Source organism: Anas platyrhynchos, chromosome W (assembly GCF_047663525.1).
Source record: "Anas platyrhynchos isolate ZD024472 breed Pekin duck chromosome W, IASCAAS_PekinDuck_T2T, whole genome shotgun sequence".
NCBI classification, from domain to species: domain Eukaryota; kingdom Metazoa; phylum Chordata; class Aves; order Anseriformes; family Anatidae; genus Anas; species Anas platyrhynchos.
The window spans coordinates 8,297,597-8,324,928 of record NC_092620.1 but is presented as its reverse complement, the minus strand read 5'-3'; the positions used below and the strand labels follow the sequence as shown (position 1 = coordinate 8,324,928).

Below are 27,332 nucleotides of genomic sequence, written 5' to 3'. Positions count from 1 at the left end.
TTAAGAAGAGTCAGAACAACAACAAAAAAATAAAATTTGTGGGAAGCCTAACTAAGCTAAGCTAAGCCTAGCTTTTTTTTTTTTTTTTTTTTTTTTTTTTTTTTTTTTTTAAATCCTCTAGAGTACCCAAACTGGATTTTTCATTAAGAAAAAATACTTAGTTCTTCAAGCATATAGTAAAACCTCATAGCCCTTGCTTCCCTTTTCAACAATTGTTAAGTGTAGCAGAGAGATAGTATCATAAGTAAGCATAGCCCAGTAAAGATGACCCGTGGCCATTTCCAGAGCTATCATACTTGCTAAATTTTGACAGTAACAATTACAGATATTTAAACCATGAAACTCCATATTAAACTGATTCACAAGCAAGATCTACTCTACATACAATGTGGTACAACAGCAGGAGTGCAAAAAAATGCCAGCTTTGATTTACCAATTCTAGAAACTAGCAGTATAAATACAGTTGTACAGAGGAAAGATTTTTTTTTTCACCTAACTGTAACTGTTTACTGAGTATAATTCTAATTAAATGCCCTGTGTCATTTGTATTTGTAATATAACTCTAATGTAGAGATAATTCTTAACATAATAAATAATGTAGAGATAATTTACAACATAAATATACATACTTCTCTAGGCCTTACAATCACTTTTCCAAGTCCTACATCACATTGGGATAATATGTCATGTTCTTGCAGATACCACTTCTTTTTTTTTTCTTCCTTTCAGATCAGAATTTGGATGTTTTCCCAGATTTTGAGGTTCCTGAACATACGCAAATGGATGTAATAGACAAGGAAGATTTTTCATCAAATGATACCACTGCAGTAACAAAAGGGGACTTTGGAAAAGGTACTCTGCTAATACACACAGACAGGATAAATGGGAATCTGTCCTGCTTGTACAGTGGTACTGAAGGTGCTGCTCATGCAGCAAAGGGTTTAAACCCACACTCCACATCTCAGGTATGTACATTGAACAAAGAAGGCCAAAGGAAACCTGAAAATATTTTTGTTTCAAGTAAGGAAACTACTGACTCAGAGCCAGGCAATACAGAATGCACATCAGAGGAATTTAAAACATGTAAAGAAGTTTTATTAAAAGACAATAGACTTGCAGCAGATGTTACCTCTGGAGACATGAAACCTAGCAATAACGATACCCACAAAAGTGAGCCCGTGTTAATTGTCAGTGCGCAGTATGAGTGTGAAGCATGTGGAACTGATAGCTTGGAAGACAGGTCTGAAATAAAAAAAACAGCTGAATCTGGTCATCCTGAGAATAATTTCACTTCTGAGCTTGCACTGAGTGAGTTAACCAGTCTTGAAAAAACAGCAGATACAGACAATAAGACTCTGCTGCCTGTTTTGAAAGCTTTGCCTGCCCACAGCTTGGAAGTGAAACTGTTCGCAAAGGAGCAACGAACTGAAGAGTGTGAAGAATTTACCCTGATGTCAGGAGTTATAAAGAGATCCTCATCTATAATATCTGATTCAGGCATTGAAAGTGAACCAAGCTCAGTGGCATGGTCTGATGCTCGTAGCCGGGCTCTGGAGCTGCCCAGTGATCGAGAGATCCTGCACCATTTGGTACGGAGACACGCCATCCACCGAAATTCCTTGGAGGGTGGCCACACAGAAAGCAATACCAGCTTGCCCAGTGGAATCCAAGCATCACTCACATCCATTAGCTCTTTGCCCTTTGAAGAAGAGGAGAGAGAAGTGGAGCTTACCAAACTGACCAAGTCTGTTTCAGCTCCTCAGATCAGTAGCCCAGAAGAGCCTGTGGAGGAGGTGGATATATCCAAACACAGCGAAGCAACCTCAGGAGACTCAGAAGGATATTTAAAAAGTTGCATGGAAACAGAGGACGAAGATAGGCAATTAATCATGGACTTCTCTGGGTGTCATATCACCACTGAAAGTGGACAGCTAGAACCAAAAGGACATCCCATACCCACTGCCAAACACAGTAGTGGTCATATGGAATTACACAAGGAGGAGGCAGAGGAAAGTCTTTCAGAGACCTACTGTAGTTTGGAATGTGCAAAACCACCTGCATGTCCAAAGTCACTCAGAGATAACATCTCTGAATGCCAGTCACTGGAGAGCAACGGTGAGTGCAGCTTAAAAACACCAAGGGCTAATAATTACTTGGACAAAAGTACAGAAGAGTTTGATGCATGCATCAAGGATCCAAAGGATAAACCTAAGCCTGACAGTTTTGAAATAGAACAAGGCTTTTACACCGATATCAGAGTAACAGGAGAGGAGAGTTTCTCACAAAGCATAAATGTGTTACCAGATGCTTGTGATCCTGTTTCAGCTACTTCAGAGACTTCAACAGAATTTGTCTCAATGCAAGGAGAATGCAGTAGGTCTCTTGCTGATGAGAGCCAGCTGGTGTACACAGAAATGCAGGGGTTACAAGAAATTGAGCTCAATGACTCACCTGCCTCAGCAGACCCTGCTTCAGGATCCTACCAGGATGAATATCCTCAGGAACCTGACAGCCAAGACCATAAACTTGTTGCTAATGGCACTGGGTTTCATTCGGTGACGACAGAGGGGGTAGCACTGGAAAGCAGAAAGGCTGTTGATGTGGTTAACCTCTCTGTCTCTTGCACGGCCACATGTCTTCCCTTTTCTTCTGTGCTCAAAGAGACCCCTGCGATGGTCGGCTTCTCTGCAAAGCAGGCTGTGTTCCCCATCACACGACAGCCTCTAGGCTCCTTTGGAGTTGTTTCTTCTAACTCAAATGAGGTGGATGAAGAGGCCAATGAAAGGATGCTGAAGTAAGAATGTCTAATTACTTTTAATTAATGTTGCAGTGATGCCAAGAGACCCTGACAAAGTTCAGAGCATAATGAAAGTTTGCATACAGTTGCTGGAATTACAGTATAAGTTATCCAAATAGACATATGGTTTATACACAATAAATAATCTAAGTAGACAGGAAGAACCAAAACACGGAGAACTGAGATCTTTAAAGATTATTAGGTCCTTAATCCTCATGGAAATAAGTGGGATTTAGGTGTCTAAATAGTCTTTAAAATTTGGCATTCCATCAAAAAGTCACATTACCAAGATGTGGATATTGATCCCAGATATTTGCTTCACTATAACAGTGTCATAGCTTGTTTTTCTTTTCTGCTTAATTTTACTCATTAGTGAAACTATAAAAGGGGTACACAGATTGGTTGGCAGGGCATCAGCTTCAGTGAAACTGGAAAACAGGAGAGTAAGCATACTGGGTACCTGGAGAAGAGGTGTTTTTGTTTGTTTGTTTGTTTTTCTCTTGTTTCTTAGCCCATGAAAAAAATGCCACATCATGGTCTTGATTTTACAGTGGCCTATGCCACAGACTGACATGCTAGTAAATATATAATTTTGTTATATTTTTTGTGTCTCTGCTGTGCTGAAGGAAAATGGTAGCATGGGAATTTCTCAACCCATTCACCCATGTTGGTTCTCTGCATGTGCATTCATTTGGGACCTAAGTTTTACTTTCATTTTTTATTTTTTAACATCTTGAGGTTCATTTGATGAACCCTGCTGTAAATCCTGCTTGATATAAGCACAAAATGTATTCCTTCTTTGTGAAGCAGAATACTTAATCATGTATTGATGCATTGATGAATTCAGGGCCTCTAGGTCCATGGCCAGAATGTTAGATTTTTTGTTCTTGAGTCCCTTTAATGTCAGTGGGGTTGATGTAAGTAATTGTTCACCATCATACTGATTGGCCTTAGGCTACCCCCAAGGTTTAAAGGTTTATATCTCCTAGCCAGGTCCATCCCAGTTTTCTAATTCTACACTTATATTGCAATTTTGAATTCCTAAAAGCTCTGGATAAGTTTTGCTACTTAAAAAGCCACTGAAGGGTTTTTCACCTTTGGGTAGCTTCAAGGTGAGTTCATATGTCAAACTTTAGGCCTTCATCAGAGGAGGGGTTATCTTAATTCTTTCAGCTCTGAGCTGCTTTTCCTCTTAGCCACTAAATGTTTTCAAGACTACCCCAAACAACCAAACCAAACCAAACCAAACCAAACCAAACCAAACCAAACCAAACCAAAATATGTCATCTCTGTAATGAGGTGTGCCCTTAAACTCCGCTGTCTGAGGAATGGGGAGAGCAACCTGCCTGTAAATGTATCTGATGGTATAATTTTGCTTTTCAGTGTCAGTATGTCTGAGGACATTTATAAGATGCAAATTTTGAAATTCTGCATTTTATTCTCATAGTTCTTGGCCGCCAGAAGGTTCTTTGTGTTCCTGTAGCAGGTGTGACATACAGAAGGTTTTTACCTATTCCCTGTATGGCATCAAACAGTTTGGGAATAGGTTTTTTTCCCTGCATATTGATTTCTCTCAATCAGAATAGAACCTTCTTATTTCTAGTTTGAGGGTTTGTTGTTGGACACCCAGTTCTACTGTGATTAATTAATCTATTCTCCAGTTTTTATCAGGCCAAAGAAAAGTTTAAAAAAGAGATGAAGATTGAAGGATTTCTGTACAGTGACTTATCTGTACTAGCATCTGATATCCCATATTTTCCACCAGAGGAAGAGGAAGAAAATTTGGAAGATGGAATTCACCTGGTTGTCTGTGTCCATGGGTTGGATGGTAAGACCGAGAGGAATAGATATGTGTAAGAGACACTCAAGTGTAAACAAAACAAAAGAAAGGCATTTCTACAGGAAGTGGGAAAGAACAGAGAGTCTATGGAAAACATTTATCTTAGCTAAGTATTCAGTTTCCTTTATGTTATTCAGTTCATTGTAATAAAGGGTCTAGGAAAATATTAAGTATTTTCTTTATGAAATGGGTGCTGCACTGTTTTGTTTTGTTTTGTTTTTCTGTTTTATTTAAACAGAATTCTACACCAAATCACATCATCCCTTCAGCATACAGTAAGAGTACACTACAGTAGTTCCTCTTGTCTTTCTGGAGGTATCTGGTTGTTTAGCAGTATGTCACTGGGATGACATTATTAAACAAAATAAACTGATATTATAGGATAGATAGTGGCTCGACTTAGAATGTGGGAAAATTGAAATCAATATTCACTACAAAGGAAGCCTGGCCTGAAATATTTTAAATACATGCTTTCTAAGCAGAAAACAGATATATTAAAGTTGAAACTTCTCTTGATAAGCTATTGGCTTCAATGGGGAAGGTGAAAGCATTAACCTTGAGACTATGGAGAAGGAAGGGCAGAGCCTCAGAAAAGTGTGAAACTCTCCTTGGTTTGTGCAAGAACCATTGCCATTCAATACACCAGTGACAGTGATATGTTTCTTATGAAGAGAAGGTACCTCTGTTTCCAGAAAAAATAATTCAGAATACCTTGGAATTTACCTAATATGGAATTGGGGCATTTTGTTCATCTCCCAAAATCATAGAATCATAGAATGGCAAAGATTGGAAGGGACCTTGAAAATCATGTAGTTCTAACCCCCCTGCTAGTCTTGTAAAATATTACTAGACTGACACCATTTTAGCACCAGATTTAATGGTGAGAGGAGAGGCAGGCTGCTGTGCATATGAAGGCACATCCTTATTCCCCAGGCACATGTGCTGAAGTTCCCAGCACAGCTGCAGTGTCTCCTTCGGGTATCACCAGCTGCAAATTGGGAAGGACAGATGTTAACCTTTTGATGACACCTTGTCTTACCTACATTGTTCAGCAATTAAGGGACAGAGTTATTCTGGGCCTGATCTTTGCCTTCTCCTCCCACTTTTTAGAGAGCATATGAAGTGCGCAGCAGCATGATGTGAGGTCCAGCCCTCCTTGCACATATTGTGGGTATTCTTGCTCTCCTGATGTTTCAATGCATGATCATATGGTGCAGTGAGCTGCCTTAGCAGCATTTAACAAGAGGTCCCTGGTGCCAAGGCTTATAAGAAGGTCTATAAGAAGATAAATTTATTAAATTGAATTTATATATATATATATATATATATTCCTGTTGAATCACATCTTATAAATTGCCATCTGTTTCCAGGTAACAGTGCAGATCTACGGCTGGTAAAGACTTTTATAGAACTGGGACTCCCTGGTGGAAAACTGGACTTCCTAATGTCTGAACGAAATCAGGTAATGTAGAGATAATTTCTGTCTTCATTTAGATCTCCTACAAGCTGTTGCCATTGCTGCAAAAGGACCTTCAGTAAGGCTCTTTCAGAAGCTGGATAAAGCAAAAGCACTAAGGAATTTAGGGAATTTTATGTAGGATTTAGTTCAAAGGCCTGTTCCTGTCTGAGGTGATAGGGTATTCAAACACACCAGGAAAGATTCCTCGCATTGAACTCAAAGTTCAGTGTATTACTTATAGGACTAAACCTTAGAGAAACCAAATTGATTTATCCTCTCAGTTTGCACACTTAGCAGCTGGGTGCCTCTGCCTTTTGGATGCTGTACAACACATCACCGACAGAAAGCAGCAGGTTTAGTAATGTTAAATTCTCTGGAGGATGAGAAATATCCAGAAGGTGTTGTCAGTTGCTTTTGATGCATCAGCCATTGTTTCTCCTGTTGCAAGGCTTGTGAGATTTATTTTCTTGAATGATAAATAAGTGTCTTCCAGAGCAATTCATTGCTAGCCTAGGCAGAACACCAGAAATGAATTCTATGGCCTGCTTCGCAATGAACACATATTTATGACACCTTTATGCATAGAATAAGGATTTCCAGTGCCCAGTCAAAAACATTATTCTGATTTATGAGCAGCCAAGAAACTAGAGTCAAAACTCTCTTTGTTCAATAGCTTTTATATTCTGAAATGGCCAGTTGTTGTTAGTCTGTGAACTTGCCACCTTTCAGTGTACATCTCTGCCAGAAGTGGACCTGCATGGTTAATGTGAGCAAGATGGAAATAATGAGGAGACCAGACTTGCATCGAAGTTTCTCCTGATGCTTTGTAAGGCTGAAAGGATTAGCTCTTACAACATCTCTGTTAACTGTTATATTGAACCCATAATGGAAACTTTCAGTCCTCCTGTAGTATGGAAATGTGTGCAAGTTCACATAGAACTGGATAGGACCGATATCTTTTGATGAATGTTTTGATGCTTTAAAACATCCTGTCACAGTTTTTTCCCTGCTCTGGGAACCACATTTAAAATGATCCATGGAATCAGTCATTTAGCTGAAGTTTGCTTTACAGAATAAAATTTAAGCCACATTTTTATGCACTCATCTGTAATATATTTGACAAGCTCAGTCAGGCTGAGATGATACTGAAGAATGGAGGTATAACCAGGTGAAATATGACATTTTATGTGTTTTGCTTGTGGTTAATGCTCAGGCTGGTATTCTTCCACTTTTAAACAACCTGAAAGATTTGGGATAATGAGCCTAAGAGGAAATTGTTAATTATCAATGCAGGCTAAACAAACAGGCAAGAGGTTATTGGACTGTTTGTAGTATAGGAGAACATTTATTTTAAGGCAGTGTTGCAAAGTGAATATACTTGTTTTCCTTTGCAAGAGCTGCAATTAGTAAGATGGGTTGTGTTACAAAAGCATTAATTACTAGATATGCTTGCTCTGAATAGCTGTTCCAACATTTGATGATTTTGTGGCATCTCATTAGTTACAAATTTGATTTAGAGTCCTGTTGGAGTGCCAAATGACACAGTTCTGAATAAGATCTGTCTGCAATTGTATAGACTAGACAATATATTATTAGTTTTATTGTATCAAAACTGCCATTACTGTTGCAAGCAACAAATTGTTTAAGTCCCTCTCTGGCACTCGTTATCTTACTGACATTCTTGAATAACAAACACACAGCATTTAAGTAAGATGGCCTAATAATTTTGTGATTGTGTCTGTAGTGTCAACATCACCTATATGTAGCGTATAAAGCTGTAACTATTTTATTATAGTAATCCATTAAATCCAAAATATAAAAAGCTTTTCTTCCACACGCAGAGTACGGTGCCTGGAGAGGCTAAGCAGTTCTCAACCTTGTCAAGTCAGGCTGCTTTAAAACCTTACTTTTGACTCTGAAATCACTCGGCCTGACACTATGAATCGTACTATTAATAAACCTTAGGCCCAGATTTATCCAATTATGCCTAAATTAGAGGCACAGTCACTAGAGAAACAGAAGCAACCACAGAAGGTAATGTAATCCCCTTAAAATACAGTCTTCTAGAGGGCCCTATTTCCATACCCTACAAAGGAAACACAAGGTAACTCCTGTCCTAAATTGAAAGCATGGGTTATATTCCTGAAGCTAAAAGGCACAATATAGAGTCAAAGAACCTCCGCGATGAAAGATTTTGCCTTATCTTACATGGGGGCTTAATGAAGACAATGAATTTCCATATGGGCTATACTGAGAGCCATAAGACTGATAGTGACAAGTGTTGTTACTGTTAAAGCTGTGTGAGAAAAAAAATACTTGCCTAGAATAAGTTAACAATTTTAGTTGAAATAATTTTGATATTAATCTGAAAATGAAACTTTATGGCTTTTTTCAAAGGGCTTCTGTTTTGGGAGGACTAAGCAACAGAGAAAAATTCTTCCCAGTTGAGCAAGTACAAAGAAAATTTGGACTAGTTATTAATTTTGTGATTGCAGCTTACTTTGAAAATAACGTTAGTCTATGATATATGTATACTTCAATAAGAGCAATATATTTGAATTCACCTACTCAATCCTTTTTACACTAGACTGATACTTTTGCTGATTTTGATACAATGACTGACCGATTGTTGGATGAAATTATTCAGCATATTCAGTTGTATAACCTCTCCATATCCCGAATAAGGTAAGCATTCTGATAGTTAATTGTCTGTAACTATTTGTGGTCATCAGCATCATTCTGTGAAATTAGCTTTTTTAAAAGTGTCCTGTGTCAAAGGCCATTGAAGTCAGTGAGCTGAGGTTTTACATGTGTTATGGCTGGAAGAGTATCCACTAGGCTGAACAAAATGTAAAATGATAGCTAAAGGATGATACTGAAAGCTCTGATAGAGTTCTCTCAAGAGCAATTTTTGCTGCCTTTACATTTAATTTAAATAACATACAGATGGCTTTTGTGTTAATATAATTCTGTTTCTCCTAACAGTTTTATTGGACATTCCCTTGGTAATGTCATCATCCGATCTGTACTAACTCGCCCCAGGTTTCGCTATTACCTCAACAAGTTACATACCTTCCTGTCCCTCTCTGGACCTCACCTGGGAACACTTTACAACAATAGTACTTTGGTTAGTACAGGTAAGAGTTAAATGGGAAAGCTATGAATTACTGCAGTCCATGGCAGAGTATACGAGAGAGCAACATGTGGAGGTAGCAGTAAATTGTGACGACGTGACACATACACTGTACCTGTGGCAAATATTTGTTGAAGACTTCAGAGAAAATAGCAGTGAGAGAGGCTTTCAGGGCTTACTACATGGTCCAGCATTGTGGAAAATCCAGGGGTGTGGAGCAGCAAGAGATGACCTTTCTTCCACTGTGTTCGTCCACTTCTCTTTATACTGCCAATAAAGAGAGGCATCTCTCTTTATGAAGAAAACACTTACAGTACTATGGAAAATGAATGGCCCTATGTTCACCCTTCCTGAACGTTTATGTTACCATGACACTGGATAATCCAGAGAGACCCTTAGACTTTTCTCTTTGTTTATTAACAATACAAGAGAAAACAAAGACTTACACTGAATTACAGTGCTAACCGTACTGTAATCTCTTCAAGTTTATTATTATAGGCACACAACTTCAATCCCCTTGTTTGATAATCAGAAAAAAAGGCTAAAAATATACACCAATTTTATTCCAGGTCTGTGGCTCATGCAGAAGTTGAAAAAATCAGGGTCACTTTTGCAATTGACCTTCAGGGACAATGCAGATTTGCGCAAGTGTTTCCTCTACCAGCTCAGCCAAAAAACAGGTGAGTAGGGCTTAATGTTGTGTAAACGTTGGGGGATGTTCCAAAGAATTGTGCTAGATACTATGTATTCCAGGGGGTAAAGAAAATCTGCATTTCATTATTGATCTTTCTTTAAATGTCTTGCTTTCAAGAAGGTCTGCCCTGTCTAATAACTGTTTTATCTGCCTTTTATCTGCACCATTACCAGTGGATGTAGTTGCCAAACAGTTAGTGCCCAATAAGACCTACATGCTGTAATAAATATACACCTAATTTTGTATTCTTCAAGCAAGAAACACTATTCTTGACAGGCCACCATAACTTAATTTATGTTATTAGATGCAGACTGTTTTTCCTATTTTAATATTTTTTTAAGTTCGACATCTCTTGTCTTTAGGAAATATGGTGCTGTGAGGTGAAGAGCAAATTTTATTCATGTCTATTGTGGCACCTCTGTACTACAGAGAAAGATGTATGGCCATACGCTGTAAAAATGGTGTCTACATCATTTTACCACTTCCTTGGTCTGTTATGAATAAATGAAATAAATCACACTTTCCCTAAGAAAAGAAAGCAAGCATTATCCTTCTGTTCAGACAAATGTTTTCTTCTAAAAGTTATTTTAATATTGTGCATAAGCAAACTAGTGCTAAGGATGCACTCACAGTCACTACTTGATATTTAATTTTTTTCTCTTACTCTGCTATGTTGCTAATAGGAAACAAATACTATCTTAATACAGGTACAACTTAATACTTGGTCTGACAGACAGAGCTGTTTCATAATTTTCTGACCACAATACATGACCTAATCAATAACAGGAAGATGTTATATCTTGGCATTATTTAAATTTCCTTAATTGAATTTTCCTTTGGTTCTCTAGCTCCCATTTTTATGGACCACAGTGGGATACTTGCTTTAAAACAGTCATGTTCAAATAAAATTGGTTCTACATAGGAAGCTCGCATTGTTACTTCCTAAGCCAAGAATTCCTAAGTATATGCTGTGAGTTAAAGTGACTTGTTGCCTGTTAGCTTGATAGACTGGAGATCTGGCAGACTGTAAATGAAGGTGATGTCTCTATAAAAACAGAAAGTATCAAAAAGGTTGCCTGTGAATTAAAATGATCCAGGTAGATGCTTAGGAGAAAAATCTTAAATTGTAAAATTCTATATTAAAATGTATGAGCTAGCACAATGAGTCAGAATTGAGGTGCCCTTACTCTAGCACTCTGCTCCCCAAAGTGGTAAGAACACCTACAAAGGGACACATTTGGTTGAGAGTACCTACAAAGCTGCAGTGTTTTGCCTGCTCTCTCTTTGAGCCTCCAGCAATTTCTGACTTTCTTAAAGTAGAAATCCCTTCCACTATTCAATTTCATTAAATGTTTCATGTGCTTGTCTCAGGAAAAAAAAAAAAATGACATTGCTCCCTACTGAGTCTCTTCACATAAGATTTTAGTTATGTTAAAACTCATTGATGCCTCTTACATTTTACCCCAGAGAAGTCACAAACACAATTGGTTTGATTACACAGGAAGAAAATGATGGCTTCAGCCAGGCTTAGTAGAGGCAGCTATCAGGGCTCCTCCTCATGGTGGTGATGGTCAACTTTTCTATTAAGCACTAGAAAGCAAAGGGCTTTGTTCTGGGTCTCTTTTCTGTAAGGAGAAGGGAAGGATGAAGGTCAAACCGACAACATTCCCATGTACAGAATAATCTCTGAGTTAGTGTAGATTATCTGTGTCCATTCTCCTACTCTTCTGCTGAATGTGGGTGATCTAGAGCTCAAGAGACCTCAGACAGAGTAAGTAGCAGGAGTCTTTTCATAGCGAATGGTGGCTCCATTACTTCCAGGGAAGAGGGAGAATTCCTGGTTTCCAGTCCATGTACCATCAGTGTGTATTTATCCAAGGACTGCTGGATGCAAGGACTGGATCCCAAGGCTCCTTCCACACTGATGTGATAGTATGACATCACAGTGGTGAAGCTGATTTCTCTTCTCCTTCTCTCTATATATTTTGTTTGCTATTTTACTAATTGGTTGTATTATTTTTTTGAATGTGATCCCCAATTCTATGAACATTTACTCATGCAAGTACACCCATGGACTACAGTGATCCTGTACATGCATTTGCAATGTTTACAGGCATAAATATTTGCAAGATTAAGTTTTTAATCATTTACTCTTTGAAACGTAGTCGGTTCTCACTTTTTTTGTTGTTCTTGTTATTGTTGTTGATATACAATTAACTTGTATGAGCATTGATAAGTAACAAATAGTTCATAGAAGCAGCAGCAATGTTTTTAAGTTATTCTTGTGAATATTTCTGTTTTGTGTGTTTTAATTACTCTTCATTTGTTTTTCACAATAGATTTTAAAGTGCATTTCAGCATGAATATGATTGTGCTGTTCAACACTGTAATAAGTGCATTTAATGAATTTGTTTGCCACAGGCCTTCAGTACTTTAAAAATGTTGTGTTAGTGGCCTCACCCCAAGACAGATATGTACCCTTCCATTCAGCAAGAATAGAAATGTGCAAAAATGCTCTTAAAGACAGACACACAGGTAAGTTTAAGATCCGTTCTATATTTACAAAGCTGTTGAGAAATTGTGATTTTGTGTAAATCAGAAGGGCTTTTCATCAGCATGATGAAAATTCAAATGCTTATTTGATAAGGAAGAAAGTGTTCTACTCTCATAGGACATGACTGAAATCAAGAAAATATTTCAAAGATACTCTTTGTCTGATGAAAATAGGTTTCAATCAGGTTGTAATCAAAGATTTCATATTGCTCTTGCCTCCGTAAATATTTTTTTTAAATTGTGGAGATAATAGAACTAGTTCCTAACAATGTTTCTCTTTAGTCTACTGAATTATTAGTATTGTCTCACATAACAAAATCTCTTTCAGCACATCCAAAATCAATGGGTTTTCCATTTGTTTTCAGTAGTATTTGGATGATTGCCGGGTAATTTGAAAGATGTAAAATCATACTGGTTTGTAATAAAATCTGCAAAGTACATCAGGACTCATGCCATTAGAGGCCTAGCTTTCCTGTGAGTTTAGTCTGTGCATTGTTCCAAATACTGCCTTTGTTATTTGCAGTCTCCCTCGCTTATTAAATGTTTCATGGTTTCAGTTGGATACCACTTCCAGAAATAATGTTCAGTGTAATTTTATACCAGTTTCAGATACATGGTTATGTAGAAAGGGAGGTTGTCCTTAGAAGCTGGTAGCCAGTCCCTAGTGGGGTTCCCCAAGGTTCCATTGTAGGCAATTCTTTTCAATGTTTTCATAAATGACTTGGATGTAGAACTTAAAGGTGTTTTGAGTAAGTTTGCAGATACTAAACTGGGAGAAGCTGTTGACCCCCTTGAGGGTAGAGAGGCTTTGCAGAGAGACCTTGAGAAATTGAGCTGGGTAATCACCAAACATATCAAGTATAACAAGAGCAAATGCAACATTTTGCACTTGGGAAGGGGCAAACTTGTCTATATGTACAGACCGGGGGACAGGAGGCTGGAGTGTAGTCCTGCAGAAAGGGATCTGGGGAATTTGGTCAACAGCAAGTTCAATATGAGTCGGCAGTGTGCCCTGGCAGCCAAAAGGGCCAACTGTACCCTGGGGTGCATCAAACACAACAGTGATAGATAGTCAAGGGAAGCCCACTCTACTGTGTGTTGGTGTGGCCTCACCTTGAGTACTGTGTGCAGTTTTGGGAGCTACAATTTAGAAAGGATATAAAATTATTAGAAAGTGTCCAAAGGAAGGCAATAAAGATAGTGTAGGGCCTAGATAGGGCCTAGAGGGCAAGACGTGGCTGAGGTCACTTGTTTTGTTCAGTTTAGAGAAGAGAAGGCTGAGGGGTTACCTCATTGCAGGACTACGATTTCCTCAACAGGGGAAGCAAAAGCAGGAGGTGTTGATCTCTTCTCTCTGCTGACCAAGGGCCAACATGGTTGCCTTCACACGGATCTTTTTGTCTTACCTAACACATGAATTGAAAGGCAGTTTTCTAACTCTTTCTTCAGGTGTTTTTTTTCCTCAGGGACATCTTTGGCCTAGTAGAAGCCAGACCTACATCCATGAGTGCAAGCTTCCTGAGCTGCTGTTGTTGCCCTATAAACTTCTAAACTATCTGCAGAAAGGCATGATGTTCTTCCTGCATTAGATTACCCAGAAAAACAAACAAACAAACAAACAAAAAAACACATATCTTGCCTGATCCTTTTGCATTCAGCTTCACAGGCAGTATGAATCCAGACCTCTTCCCCTGGAGGAAATGTGTGTTTCTTTCCACCTCAGGAGAAATGGAACTAAATGCTGAGGCATGTCCCACTCTTCGTGCTAGCAGCTTCACTAGGTCTCTCCAGGTGGCCAGTGGCTCCATTATATTAATAACATCCTGGGACATGGCAAACCATTGAAATAAACTGCTTTCACTTGCATTTTGTTGTTATTTGTTCCATTTTCCTTCTCTTTGTGACTGTAATTAAATGATACTGGAAAGAAAGAGGGGATCTGGCAGTTTTGGCATGTACGTGTGACTTTTAAAATCTTTTGCAGGTCCTGTTTATGCAGAAATGATTAACAACCTGCTCCAGCCTTTGATTGGGGCGAAGGACTGCACTTTGATCAGACACAACGTGTTCCATGCTCTGCCAAACACCGCCAACACATTGATTGGCCGGGCAGCCCACATTGCTGTGCTGGACTCTGAACTTTTCCTGGAGAAGTTTTTCCTTGTGGCAGGACTCAACTACTTCAAATAGTGCCTGAAGTATGGGGTAGCAGAAGCAAACCATTTCACTGAGTGGAGGAGAATCCCTTAGCCAAAAGCGTGCAGTGTTAGAAATGAGATCAGGTGGGACTTTCAATCTCTCTCCATTTCCATTTCTGTTTCAGAGAATAAAGTGCTATGGCTTTAAGGCATTCAAGCTTCCAAATATTGGTGCTTTTGGAAGAAATAAATATTCCTCTTCTGTTTATATGTTGTTTGTCCACATAAAGATATGAACTACTTCTGAAGTAGAGAATCAGAATAAAGATGGTTAATATTATCTAAATGTGATGGGACCAATATGATCACCATTTCTCTCAGATAATAACCCAGGAATTTGTCTGTTCTTGATTTAATGCTTATTTACATTTTAACAAAGCTATACATCTGTAGCACTTTGAGGTGGCTAATACAAGAGGAAACAAATGTATATGAACTCAGGTTAAAACCTCCTTTGCAATGAAATGAAAAGTCTAAAAAACATTTATGACAATTTCAACGTTTCTGTTTCTCAAAAGAAAATGGTTCCATCATTGGTAATCATTTGTAACATGCACACATTCAAATCATGGAAAGGGGGGAAATATTTAATATAGAATTAAAAAAAAAACTTGATATTTGACTTAAAAAAAAAAAACACAACACAAACTTTTAGTTGGGAAGACTTCTTCAAGTTAAAAGCTGCCAGACTGATGGGAATCTATTGGATTACTTGTGAAATATCAGTGGCATCTGTTAGCCCTTCTCCTGTTTACATTTCTAGAATACCATTACTGTGCTTGTTATTATAACCTCAGAGGTACAATTTTCACTTTTAAATTTGTATCTAAATACATTTACCCCAAGGTATTATACGTACATATATATATATATGTATATATATACATTAGTCTGAAATTCAAAATCTAGCCAGTAATACTCCTAAAAAACACCAATCAGATGAAAATAGGTTGGTGACCTAGAGCAGTAATGATTGTCAAAAGCTTAAAAACCATACATATGTTTTAGATTTCTCTGTAATGCTGTAATAGGGTTTTACTAATTCCCATTTGCAGTGCTATAACCAGTCCTAATTACATGGTTACAGCTGGTCAAAACAGTTAAAATTTTATTCATACAATGTTATCAGAATTCTTTTCAGGGGTTTAGAAAATAACCCGTTTTTCACTTTTTGTATTTTTTTTTGCATTTTTAATTTGTTTTTAATCAAAATGTTGTCAGCATTTTAAATGACACATTTCAATAACTTTCTATACATTTTCATACCACTTTGATAAATTTTCAATGTCACAGCAGTTTTTCAAAAAGAAGGAGGCAAATAACTCTTCACAAATATTTGTGTTTGGAAGGAAGGTAATTTTTTAAAGCAAGTGTAATTTTTTTAAAAACATAGGTGACCAGACCTCTATATCTTGTGAAAAAATAAAACAAATGAACATAAAAAGTGACAAAGTTGGTTCTAGGTTTCAAGACTGTCATCAGTGAACTAGGATGAAGATAGTGGAAATCTCTGAAATAAAATAACTAAAAAAATAAACCCCAAAATTTTGCAACCCCAGGGAAATATTTGTACATGCAGAAGGTAAAACTAGCTGTGTTTAAAAGAAGAAAAGTGGAAAACTTTTGAAGAACTCGTTCGAGAAAAGAGTTGCTGACAAACTGGGACTAGGGTGGTCTAATAATGAAGGCATGTTTTGAAATAGAAAGGAATAAGAAGGAATATCCAAAAAGGTAAGACTAAAACATGAAAACAGAATGGTATATTGCACCTTAAATCATCTTCTGCTCTTCAGAGTTGACACTGAAATTAAATAGAAGTGGTCACATGGTGCATTTCAATAGCAATTAGTTTTGTAAACATTAAATATTTCTGCAATACTTGAAGTAAATAGGTAGATACTATTCTCTTTTTTTCCTTTAATAAATTGACAATTTAAAGCTAAAAGATGGATTTGCCCAGTTAAAAAAAAAATTCTTTGTCAGGAATCAAGAATTTCTGGGTCTCACGTATTGTTTTAGAAGTCTTTATCACTGTTCCACCTCAACATTTTAATGCCAACTAAACTTACATATCACAGCTTACTTCTTCCTTGGAGAATTGTTTACACATTATTAAATTTAATGGGGCATGGAGGTAAAGCTTTTGTACAGAGGTTTTGATCCACAGACACAGACTTCTAAGGAGTACATGAAAAGCAAGAAAGAAAAGCAATCCCCAATCATTAGCAGTCTTTAGTGATTTATATGGCGATCTATTCCTCTTTTAGAAAATTTTTGGGAGTCTGCACATGGAAAATTTTTTAAATTGTTGAGAGGCTATTTTACAAATATATACATACCTAATGCGTGTGTGTATTTGCAATGCATACAAAGAAGTATGCTTATTTCAAGGTCAAACATTCCATGTTTTTAATCATGAATATAATGGATATGACAACATACTGGTGTAGTGCTTCTTAAAATCATACAGGTGGTTTCTTGCCTTGCCTTGTACATTAGACGGCATTCCTAGCCTTCTATTTATGTACGTGTGGAAGAGGGGAAATGTGAAAAAGTCTCTTTTGTATTACTGCAGAAATTGGTAGCCCTTTTGGTACGTTCAGTTTCACACTGTACACTGCTACCAGTGCTGTGACTTATGGACAAACATACCTAAAAATGTCCATGTATCTGTCCATATACTGTTCTTCCACAGCTTAGAGTCTGATTTCAGTGGAGTTGGATTAGGTTCATTCAACTTGCTCCTTAGAGGGTGTGATAGAGAGCTTCTATAGAGCCTCAGAAAAGTCTGGGAGATGTCATTCCTGTGAAATGATATGACACAGATTTTATCTTCCTTATGCTGCCAGAACGTTGTGGGATATATTGGCAATAACTGTCTAGCTTAGCATTCATTTTGAGGTTCTCAGAATAGTCTCCCTTTCTTTTATGCTTTTTAATGGGATATTGCCTTGATAATGACACAGAATATAGTAAATCTTCTCTAATGGTATAGACTATATTGCAAAGAAATCCTCATTGTCATTATAATGTAAATAACATCTGAGTGGTTGCACTTCATCAAAATATAGCAATCAACATGGAATCATTTTTAGAAGTTTTTTATATATTGATTTATATGGAGAGAAATATAATATTAGAATTATCTTCATAGGAGATATCAAAATAACTGCACAGTAAGCTTTTGTGTTTCTGTGTTTTGGAATTTTAATGTATTGGCCTGTCACATAAAGTCACTTTAAATGGATTTAATTGCATTTTCAGTGTTGATACAAGGATTTCCCTTCAAACTTTACAATCTCCGCTTGTTTTGGTATATCCATGGAGGCTGTGCTTAATTTCTTAAGTGAAGCTCATACATTCACAAGAAGACATTTTTCAAGAGGTTGGACAGAATGGAGAACGTGCTTGTATTTGAAGTGAAACTCCATCCACTTCTTTGTGTCTTTTCTCTAGATAAGATAAAACACAGAAGACAATGCAGGGTTGTTTCTGAGCACCTGGGTGTGATGTCTTAAAACCAGCATGGTAGACCTCCTGACTCCAACTGGTAAAATTAACTTGTCTAGTAAGGTTTGACAGTGTTAAATATGAGGTATGGGCTATATGAGAAAATTCTTTCAAGGAAGATGCACAGGCCATGGTAAATTACCTTACAAGTAATTGAAAACCTCCACACAGAGTAGTATCATCACATTTAACCTTAGATAATTATGGTATAGAAGTAATTTTGTGACCTGGTAGGAGGGACTTTTAGGGTCAGTGGAAGGAAAGATACACTTTTAGGGTGTGCTTTGTCGGATCCGTTTTATTTGTCTGTTCTATTTTTCTTTATGCCTGTTCTTCTCTACTGACTATGCAGGATACCAGATTTTGTCGTCTACTTTCTAGATACCTAAGCTTGATCAGATGAGGCCACCACACCAAAATTTCAAAATTTCAAAATATCAGTGGGAGTCCCCCACCGATTTCCCACTGGAAATCTTATGGGAATCCATCCCCACTCCAAAGGCCTTAATAAAGCCTACTGTACCTACTGTACACTTGCCTTTGAAGCTATCTCCTTTTCAGTTTCACAGTTATCTAGGTTGAAATAGCACAGTAATTCTGGAAGAAAGAATATTTAAAATCTCACCAATTTTATTGACAAAGTACTTAGAATGAGACTACTGAACTCTGTTTTATAAGGGTTTAATCTCTTTTGAAACAGAAGAATTATTTCTTGAATACAAATGGAAAGACATTGCAGTATTGACTAAATGTGAGTAGGTGAAGGACAAAAAGGGTCTAGCTCCTCCTGCGGCAGTCTTAAGGATCTTCAAGAGTCTGTTTCTTAATCTCTTAGTAATTGCTGACTGCCCTTCACAAAACCTGGAGAAACCTCTAGAGATGTTTCTGCTTGTAGAGTAGAAATTAGCCTGTTTATTTTTATTACCTAATTTGTGCTTAAAAATTAGTTTCAAAATGACTTTGTTCAACTAAAGGAAGTGTCTAAGTTCTTACTGTAGTCAATGAAGAGAGGTAAGTACTCTGAAGGAGTGCTCCTGTTTTCTCCTTTGGTGGCCTTCAGAGTCACTTGCCTCTCTTCACTAATTTATTGTAAGGCTCATTTTTGGGTCCCTAAGGTATTGGCATAATGTAGAGGACCGACACTGGTGGACTGGTTGGAAAACTGATCTGTTTTTCGTAATTAGGTGTGAATTTGGACTAGTACAGTTGGATCATAAGCAAGCACTGAAGAGACAAACAGGTTCCTTTAAAGTTGGACTGAAAATGTGTCTTTCCCAGCCTCCAATGGTGCCAATTTCTCTTTAACAAAGCTGTTAATATGTTTTTAAAATCAAGTCTTTCCACTGACAAAAGTGGAAGCTGAAATTGCTTAGCTTTCAAGGATTGTATCTTAAAGGCTTGAAACCTTAGCACAGAGCCTTGGAAATTACTAGTACAAATGCTGAGTGCTACTTTACTTCAAAGCACATCCTAAGTATCAACTGACCAATCCTCTTCAGCATTTCCTTGCTAGAGAAGTGCCAAGCTTGAAAGAGAAAGCTATCACAAGATTATGTGAAAACTGGGAATTCAGGCCAAAGCTTTCATTAGAATTTGTAGGTTCCTCTGTTGCTTTCGGCAAGTTAAGAAAAGAAGATCTCTTCCTTTCTACTGCTGCATTTGAAGTAGCTAAGTGGTGATGCAAGAAGAAAATAAGTACTTCTAACAGAGTTAGACCCTTGTGAAAGTTTACGTAAATATCCCATGAAACATTATATACATTGAATAGTCATGGGGCACTTCTACAGTGGTCTCAGCATGCCAATATGTGCCAGCCTAACTGAGAGATTATTTTCTTTATGGACTTAAATTTCCATTTGAAAATGATCATCAGAACAGACCATGATATTTCACTCCTGCTGGTTATTTGGAGCCTAAAGGTCATGTTCATAGAGAGCTCTCTAAGAGTGTTTTATTTCAGTACATATACTCAGCAGTTTTGATATTGAATGCTGTTAAGTAACTGTCAATTCCTAGCTCAATCTTCAATATTTATTTACCACTCTCTTTTGAATCAAATGTTGTGACCACAGCAAGATTGTCCCTCTTGCTCTGTTCTTTGACTATGGTTCCCAAAACTTGCGATTTCTTGAGTAGCCTAAATGGCCCCAAGCTACTATTCTGTCTTGCCCATTTGTACAGTCACTTTTCCATTATCTGATTACATCTCCTGCCTTTTTTTTTTTTTTTTTTTTTTCCTACAGCTCCCATGAATTCCTTTTCTCTTCATCATTCAGTCCTTGCCTTCATACAAAGCTACAGCACCGTCCAAGTGCCCAAACACCTTTAGTATTCTCAAGATTAACCCTGGTCTTGTCCACATAGTTGAGCAGTTAGAGGAAATAGTCAGAAGGGTCTTATGCAGTCTTTCTGCACTGTTATGGATCTGCCTCCGGGTATTAGGAAAGTCCATTGGATAGCAGCTCTGGTCCTGACTGGTGCCTTTGCCCTGGGAAGGAGGGAGTCACTGGCAATCAACTCTCATCACATCCTCTTCCTATCTCAGGTCCTAATCTGGACAGCTGGAGCTGGAGCTGTCCTCCTGTTGCCAGAATTTGTAAACGTGTAGATTGCATCCCCCTGTGAGTTCATCTTTACTTCTTGATCCTTTGATCATTGATCTTGGTTGAAGTAGTTACACCAGCAAGGGCAAAGAGTTGTGACCTGTGTCACACCACCACCATTGGTGGGCCTCTCTTTCAGCACACGATACATGTGGGACTACATTACACCCCTGGAACACCCACAATGATGCTAATGGCTTCCCTTCTGGTTTTCCATATTTTTATTTTACGGTCATTGGTAATCTTCAGGCACAAATAACAATACATAGAGCCTAATGTAAGTCTTGTTCACACTGGCATGAGTGACAGGTATGTTCTCTTACCTTTTGATCATCAGGTCCATGGCATGTTGCTTCCCAACAGGTTGTGGTCTGAAATAGATGCTGCTGCTGTTTCTTTTCTTTTTTAAGACTATATAATACATGTGCAGTTCCCTAACAGAAGTCAATGCACTGAATTGAAATGCTTATGAAAACAGTTTAATCATTGTATAGCTGCTTTAAATGCAGGTGAGTCAGGCCTTCCCTTCATAGGTTAAGAGGCATAAAGAATAAATATGTATAAGCTCTGCTTATGAAAAAGGTCAAACTGAATTAACTCCTATTACAACCTTGAAACTTGATTTATCTGCTTTTGTGAATTCCACTCTACTTCTACCCAAAACACTGGAAGATCCTATTATCTGTGCAGAAAACTAATCACTTCTGTGCAAAACTGATTCCCACAAGTAGATAAACGTGCCAGAAGTCCATTAGGTGTATGCATGGAGCTGTACATCTTCAAGTAGCTTCTGCTTCTGAAAATGTGAAACTGTGACGTAGTAAATAGGACTATTCTTACTGAGTCTGGCATGCAGTTCAGACTTTGAGAGCTATCAACTGCAAACACAAATAGCTTTTCCATATTAGCAAACAAACCTCCCCAAAGTCTATGAAGAAGTCCAGCCTCAAGCAATTTTTTATGTTTTATTTATTTATTTTTTGAGTGGGTGGTTCAAATACTGTGATGGTCTCACTTTTCTCCATTACCTATACATGTGGTTAGTCTAATAAATAGAATAGCCAAGAGGTCCAATATTTCAATTTTTTTTAGTAGTTTCTGTCAATTAATTTAAGAAGCTTTTAATTCCTTCCTGAATGCTAAAGTACTAGTAGAAATCTACTTGTCCCAATTCAGAAGAAATGCTCACTCACTCGTACTTTTTTCTTTGTAATGTGGATAACATTACCTGCATTACTCCTAATGGTGGAAAGATGTCAAGGCATTTCTGATACACTACCATATATGCAGCTACATGCACTACAAAGGTTGAGGAAGAGATAAGGGGAATCTTTTTGATCTGAGATATATCATCACTTTCAGTAAAAATGATAAAAAAATAGGTCTTGTATGCCCCACATACCATTTGTGTGGTATGCCTAACATCCCTATGCATATAGAAAGTGTCCTTTCCCCGATGTAATGTATGTTATAATCTTATATGTAATGAATGTATGTTCCCATATGTAGAGTATGTACATGTATAGCATACCTTACTTTGAAGCTCGTGGTGACTTGAATTTCATAGGTTTCTATTCCTTTTTGGAGGAACATTTTGGTTATCTTCCAGAGCTCCTGTGAAAGAGCAGTTTGCTGGCTTCCTCCACCTCATTGGAGGAGAGAGATTGGTTTGGACAATGTCAGCCTCTTGGCAGACCATTCATTGACTAATCTTATCTAAGCAGTCTTGAATTTGGTGGGTGTTATCTACCAACTCCATGGCTCCAAGGTCAATGTAATGTCAAACCCAGCTGCCCTATCTTCTGAGACAGGAAGCTTGTCACCATTTTTAAATTTTTCTTGACATCCCTCCTCTTCAACCAAGCATTTATTTTTAAGCTGATGGACCAGTAATTTATCAGCTTTACAATTCTGCTTGCTAATTTTAGCCTTGTGTGTATTTGGTTATTCATACAGTCTGGGGAATTAGCTATTTCCTTCTTCTGCTGTTAAATCTCCTTATGAAGTATGAAGGAGATCAGTCTAGACAAACCAGGGTACTCCTTTGCAAATGTCTTGAAAAAAATAAATAAATCACATCACTGATAGTGTTTTCGAGGTTCATTTTTCGCTGATTTACCAAGAAAGAAGCAATACTGGTAATTTGTCCCATGACTTTTAGGATTATCCAGTTAAGTAAGAATCTGGATGTAGCTCTGATAAAAGACAAAGATGCAGGATAAATCATCCTATAATATTTTTGTATGTTTGGGAGAAATATTGATCCAAAATCAAAATAAAAGAGCATATTCCTAAACACAAAGTTCAGAGATAAACTGAAATCCATATCTATGTTTTGTTGCTTGTATTCAACTTTTAATAGCAAGCTTTCTTAAATGACGAGCAGTTTAATGGTTCAGATTAACCCAGGACTGGGCTTCATTGACTTCAGTAATGAATCCATTTAGTACTGAAGTTTTTTTTAACCCTAGTCTTACGTACTTGTCTTACTAGGCCTCTATCATCTGCTTAAATCTGTTAACATATACTCAAGTATTATTATTTTTTTTAAATCTGACATTACATCTCCATCTTCCCATTTATGTTTGGATAATTAGTGGCAGCATCTAAGATATCAGAAAATGTAATTTTCCCTATAATCAGAATTACCTTTATCAAACCCTTAGTTGGGAGGACTTGCTTGCTGGAGAACTTTCTGTTTTCCTTAGAAGGAACATGTAACAAGTTTTTAGGCAATTCACAGGAGTAAGTGGATCTCTGCCTCATCCTATCTCTCTGTTTCTTGCTGCAAATCTCACACTCAGGTGCTTAAAATCAGAAAAATAGCGTTCATATTCCAAACAAAGCACATCCATGAGGCAGGTCTTGCTTGCCATATCTTTCCTTGTATGTGATGTACATAGGCAATTGCTATTTTTGATGTTGGAACCATTATGTTGGTTTGAGAGTCTTGGAAAACGTGATGAAACTCCTTTTTCAAGTTTATTAAAATTGTAACCCTCAAAATCAGCCTGTAACTTTTTAATAGTTAAGGTTAGCAAGGTCACCAGAAATAACTTCTCAACTGTACAGTATCTATTCAAGTGGAACACCTTACATTGCTGGATTATTTCTCAGCTCAATGGCAACACCTAAAATTGGATCTTTACTGTTCCTCAACAGACATGTGGAATAGAATTTGCTGGACAGAATCACAGTTCTGTGAAGATCCCTATTATATGTTATGAAAAAATTATGTTTTATTTACTATACTAATTAACAAGATAATAACCCTTAGTACTAACCCCCTCCTTTTTTCCTCTAAGTGATTAGCTCTGAAAGTAGTTTTCTTTAAGTATACTTTTACATTTCTTAGTTAACAAGGACAAGGTTAGAATATTCTAAAAATAAATACATATTTTAAAATAAACAACTGACATAAATAATACTGGGCTGAATTTCAAGCGATAAATTCATCATCAAGCAGTTCAATTTCAAAACAAAGAAACAGACAAACAAATGAAGAGGCTGACCCTTGGACTTAATAACTGTTTGTACCCATGCATAGTGGATGTGTTATACTATCATTGGACAATGTGTCCATGTTTGTACACACAGGATGCAAAGCAATGCATCAGAAATATATTGTTCTCCAAGTATTTCCTTTAAGGCTGGTTGTTCAGGGTGAGCAATATGCATGATATAAGTGATGCATGTACAACCTTCTGCAAATTTGGGTCTAAAGACAGTAACTTTATACTGAGTTTGAACTTTGCAGATGACTAATCTATGGTATTTTAAAGTATAACCATTTCTGTGGTCTGAATATGAGTACAACTGATTCTGTCATGTGACACTAGAGGTTGTATTTTTAAATGATATATTATTACATTTGATTGAGGCAGTTATGCTTCTCACAAATTGTATTTCAAATCAGACAGAAGAGGCAATAATTAGAGTCTGTGAGCTTGGAAAATCTGTACCGTTTCTTTGTTTATTTTTAAGAAGACTCTTTTTAAGAAGATCTACAACATGTGTTCTGTTCTGCCTCACTCTAATTTACTTTCCTTTCCCTAATGAACATTTGTCAACTGCCATACACTTCAATTTTCTTTAACTGCGTCTGTCAAGATTTAAGTAAGATATATCAAAAACCCAAACTGATCTCACAAAGTGGGAACAAATGAAGTTGAGTCAGTTCCGTGACATTTTAGGGAAAATGCAGACACAAATCAATTTTCTTGAAATGTATGTTCTGACTCAACAGCATCCACAAAGTCTTGACTAAAGGTCTGATCCTGAGAAATGCTGCTCAAATGCACTTTTGTTATAATGGGCCAGATCCCCAAGTGGGTTAACCTGATAAAGCAGTTTATACCTCCTAAGGATCTTGCTGAATGGCAGCCAGTAGCATTCATGGCATCTCACAGTTGGACCACCAGAAGATAACAAATATCCTGGGTTCTTTCTAAGGCCAATTTTCAAATTGGTCAATTATGTTTTAGAAGTAATGTCTATTTAGACAAATGCAGACCTCTTCAAGGGATCAAGTCAATGGATTAATGTGGACAGATCCTTATAGGTTAAGGGAAAGGGCTTTTAATTTTTAAATCTACTACTTAGAATCATGATCATACAAAAAAAAAAAAAAAAAAAAAAAGAAGTGAAGAAACCTGACATGGTCCCTTGTATAAACAAGATCATGAATGTAAAGCTTATAATGCCACTGTGAAATTTTAATGCTTATTTATTATGGTTATGATGAAACCTGTATAATAAGATGATAATAATAATGAATAGTCATCAGTGCCAATATGATTCTACTATTTTTCTACATATGCTTTATTGTGGCATTTTGTGTAGCTTGTGTTCTGTGTAAAGAAATGTCAATAAAATCTTTGCTTCCTTTTGTCTGTATTTGTGTGGTTCCTGGTATTTACACAGGAAGTCCCAAATTTCTTTTGTCTATGTAGTGTGAGGGAACATGATGCCAGTGATAAAGAGAAGTCAAACAAAAAATTCTGAAAATGTGAAGTAAGAGAATGCATGAGCTGTGTGAGCAACCTTGGCCAATTCACATTGTGACTCTCTGCTTGAAGAACATAACACAACTCTGAGACACTGAATCAATAATACAAAGAAATTATTAGATGAACTGATCATGACCTAAAGGGCTTTTAACATGGAACTTATGTTGATTGATTAAATGAATAAGACCTCGAAGCAGAAAAACATTGAAGGCAGCAATGTATTAAGTGCTTGAACACTTCTTTTTCAGGCTTTTGTATGTATATTTAAGAATTCATTTCAGGAATATAATCCATAACTAAACTTGAGCTCCTCTGGTCCCATATATTGAGGTCATGAACCTCCTTATAGGCAGCTGCCTACCATCATCAGGAGTTGGTGTTGGGGTGGGGGTGTTGCTGCTTCTTCATGTGCCTTTGGCAATTTCTATACCAGTTAACTATACAGGGAAAGGACATTTCTGGCTTTTGTCAAGTGAACAGGGACTTCAACTGTAAGTTCTGGTGTTACCCCCACAAATTTCCAGAAAAATACATCTGCATTTAAAATTAGTCACAGATATATGTCAACAATGCAGGTCTCTGTTTTATCCTTTCCTACAAAGATAAGGATATATCTCTGTCTGTCTATTTATTTTATTTTACCCCAGAGATAGTTATGATTGCTGATGCTATCTGTGATTTAGTGTGGTAGGATCACTGGGTATCTCTACCTTGAGACATAGAAAGGAAGGCAGTGAGGATGAAGCTGTGTGTGTGCAGTCCCAGAAGAAATTTCCTGGCCCTTTTTTAACTTTATGCTATTTCAGACAATTCTATGGGAAACAGAGGTGCTTAATGACATCTCCCACAGAAGCTCCAAAAATCAGCAAATACATGGAGCAGGTGATGGAAACAGGGGCATGAGCATGGAGGGAGTACAAAATCTAGGGGGTTGCTGCTTTCCTATTGCAAACTGATTAGTAGCCAACAAAGGGATCTGGTGATGTGCCTGTGTCTGTAGAGATAGGTTTTCTTTTTTCTGACTCACTCCTCAATCATATCAAATGGCAAAGGAACCAGCCACAGGGAGAGGATAATGAGTGCATTGATTATATGCATTTCCCGTTTACTTTTGGTGACAATTACTTTGCACTTTCACAGACAGAAAATGAATTGGCCTCACCTTAATCCCAACAAGTCATTGTCCATCCTCAGAATGTTACAAGATTTGACGTATTTTCTGGGATTTGGCAGAGTGCGCTTCTAAATAGTCCAGATAAGCAGATACTCTGGTCAGCAGCAGGAGATACTCATTGGCACAACTGTGCTGCAAAACAAACCAATGCCAGTTTCACTCTGCCTGGTACAAACTGGTATTTTCAATCTGTTGTTTTAATAAAGGCTAAATTTACCTTATTATTCTTGTAAGTCATATTGTGGTGTTATGTACTAAACTGTATCCTTGTCAGGCTGTAGTGTTCTTCTGGGGACTCCTAGTGAAGAAACACCATGATTTGTTACCATGACTGTCCAAGACAAAGCAGTGCTTTCAAAATA

At 37.3% G+C, this 27,332-nt stretch overlaps 1 protein-coding gene across 5 annotated transcripts in view; it reads left to right on the top strand.

Annotated features, from left to right (window-relative positions):
• The window catches only part of LOC106020157 (protein FAM135B), a 270,121-nt gene extending 244,438 nt beyond the window's left edge, over positions 1-25,683 (top strand). For all 5 annotated transcript variants that reach the window (XM_072030578.1, XM_038175218.2, XM_038175215.2 and 2 more), the window contains exons 13-20: positions 730-2,794; positions 4,459-4,625; positions 6,008-6,099; positions 8,684-8,781; positions 9,082-9,233; positions 9,799-9,909; positions 12,345-12,458; positions 14,461-25,683. In XM_072030578.1, the coding sequence (XP_071886679.1) occupies positions 730-2,794; positions 4,459-4,625; positions 6,008-6,099; positions 8,684-8,781; positions 9,082-9,233; positions 9,799-9,909; positions 12,345-12,458; positions 14,461-14,666 (3,005 nt within the window). In that variant the 3' untranslated portion in view covers positions 14,667-25,683. The remainder of the gene's footprint in view (positions 1-729; positions 2,795-4,458; positions 4,626-6,007; positions 6,100-8,683; positions 8,782-9,081; positions 9,234-9,798; positions 9,910-12,344; positions 12,459-14,460) is intronic.
• Positions 25,684-27,332: the final 1,649 nt, after the last annotated feature.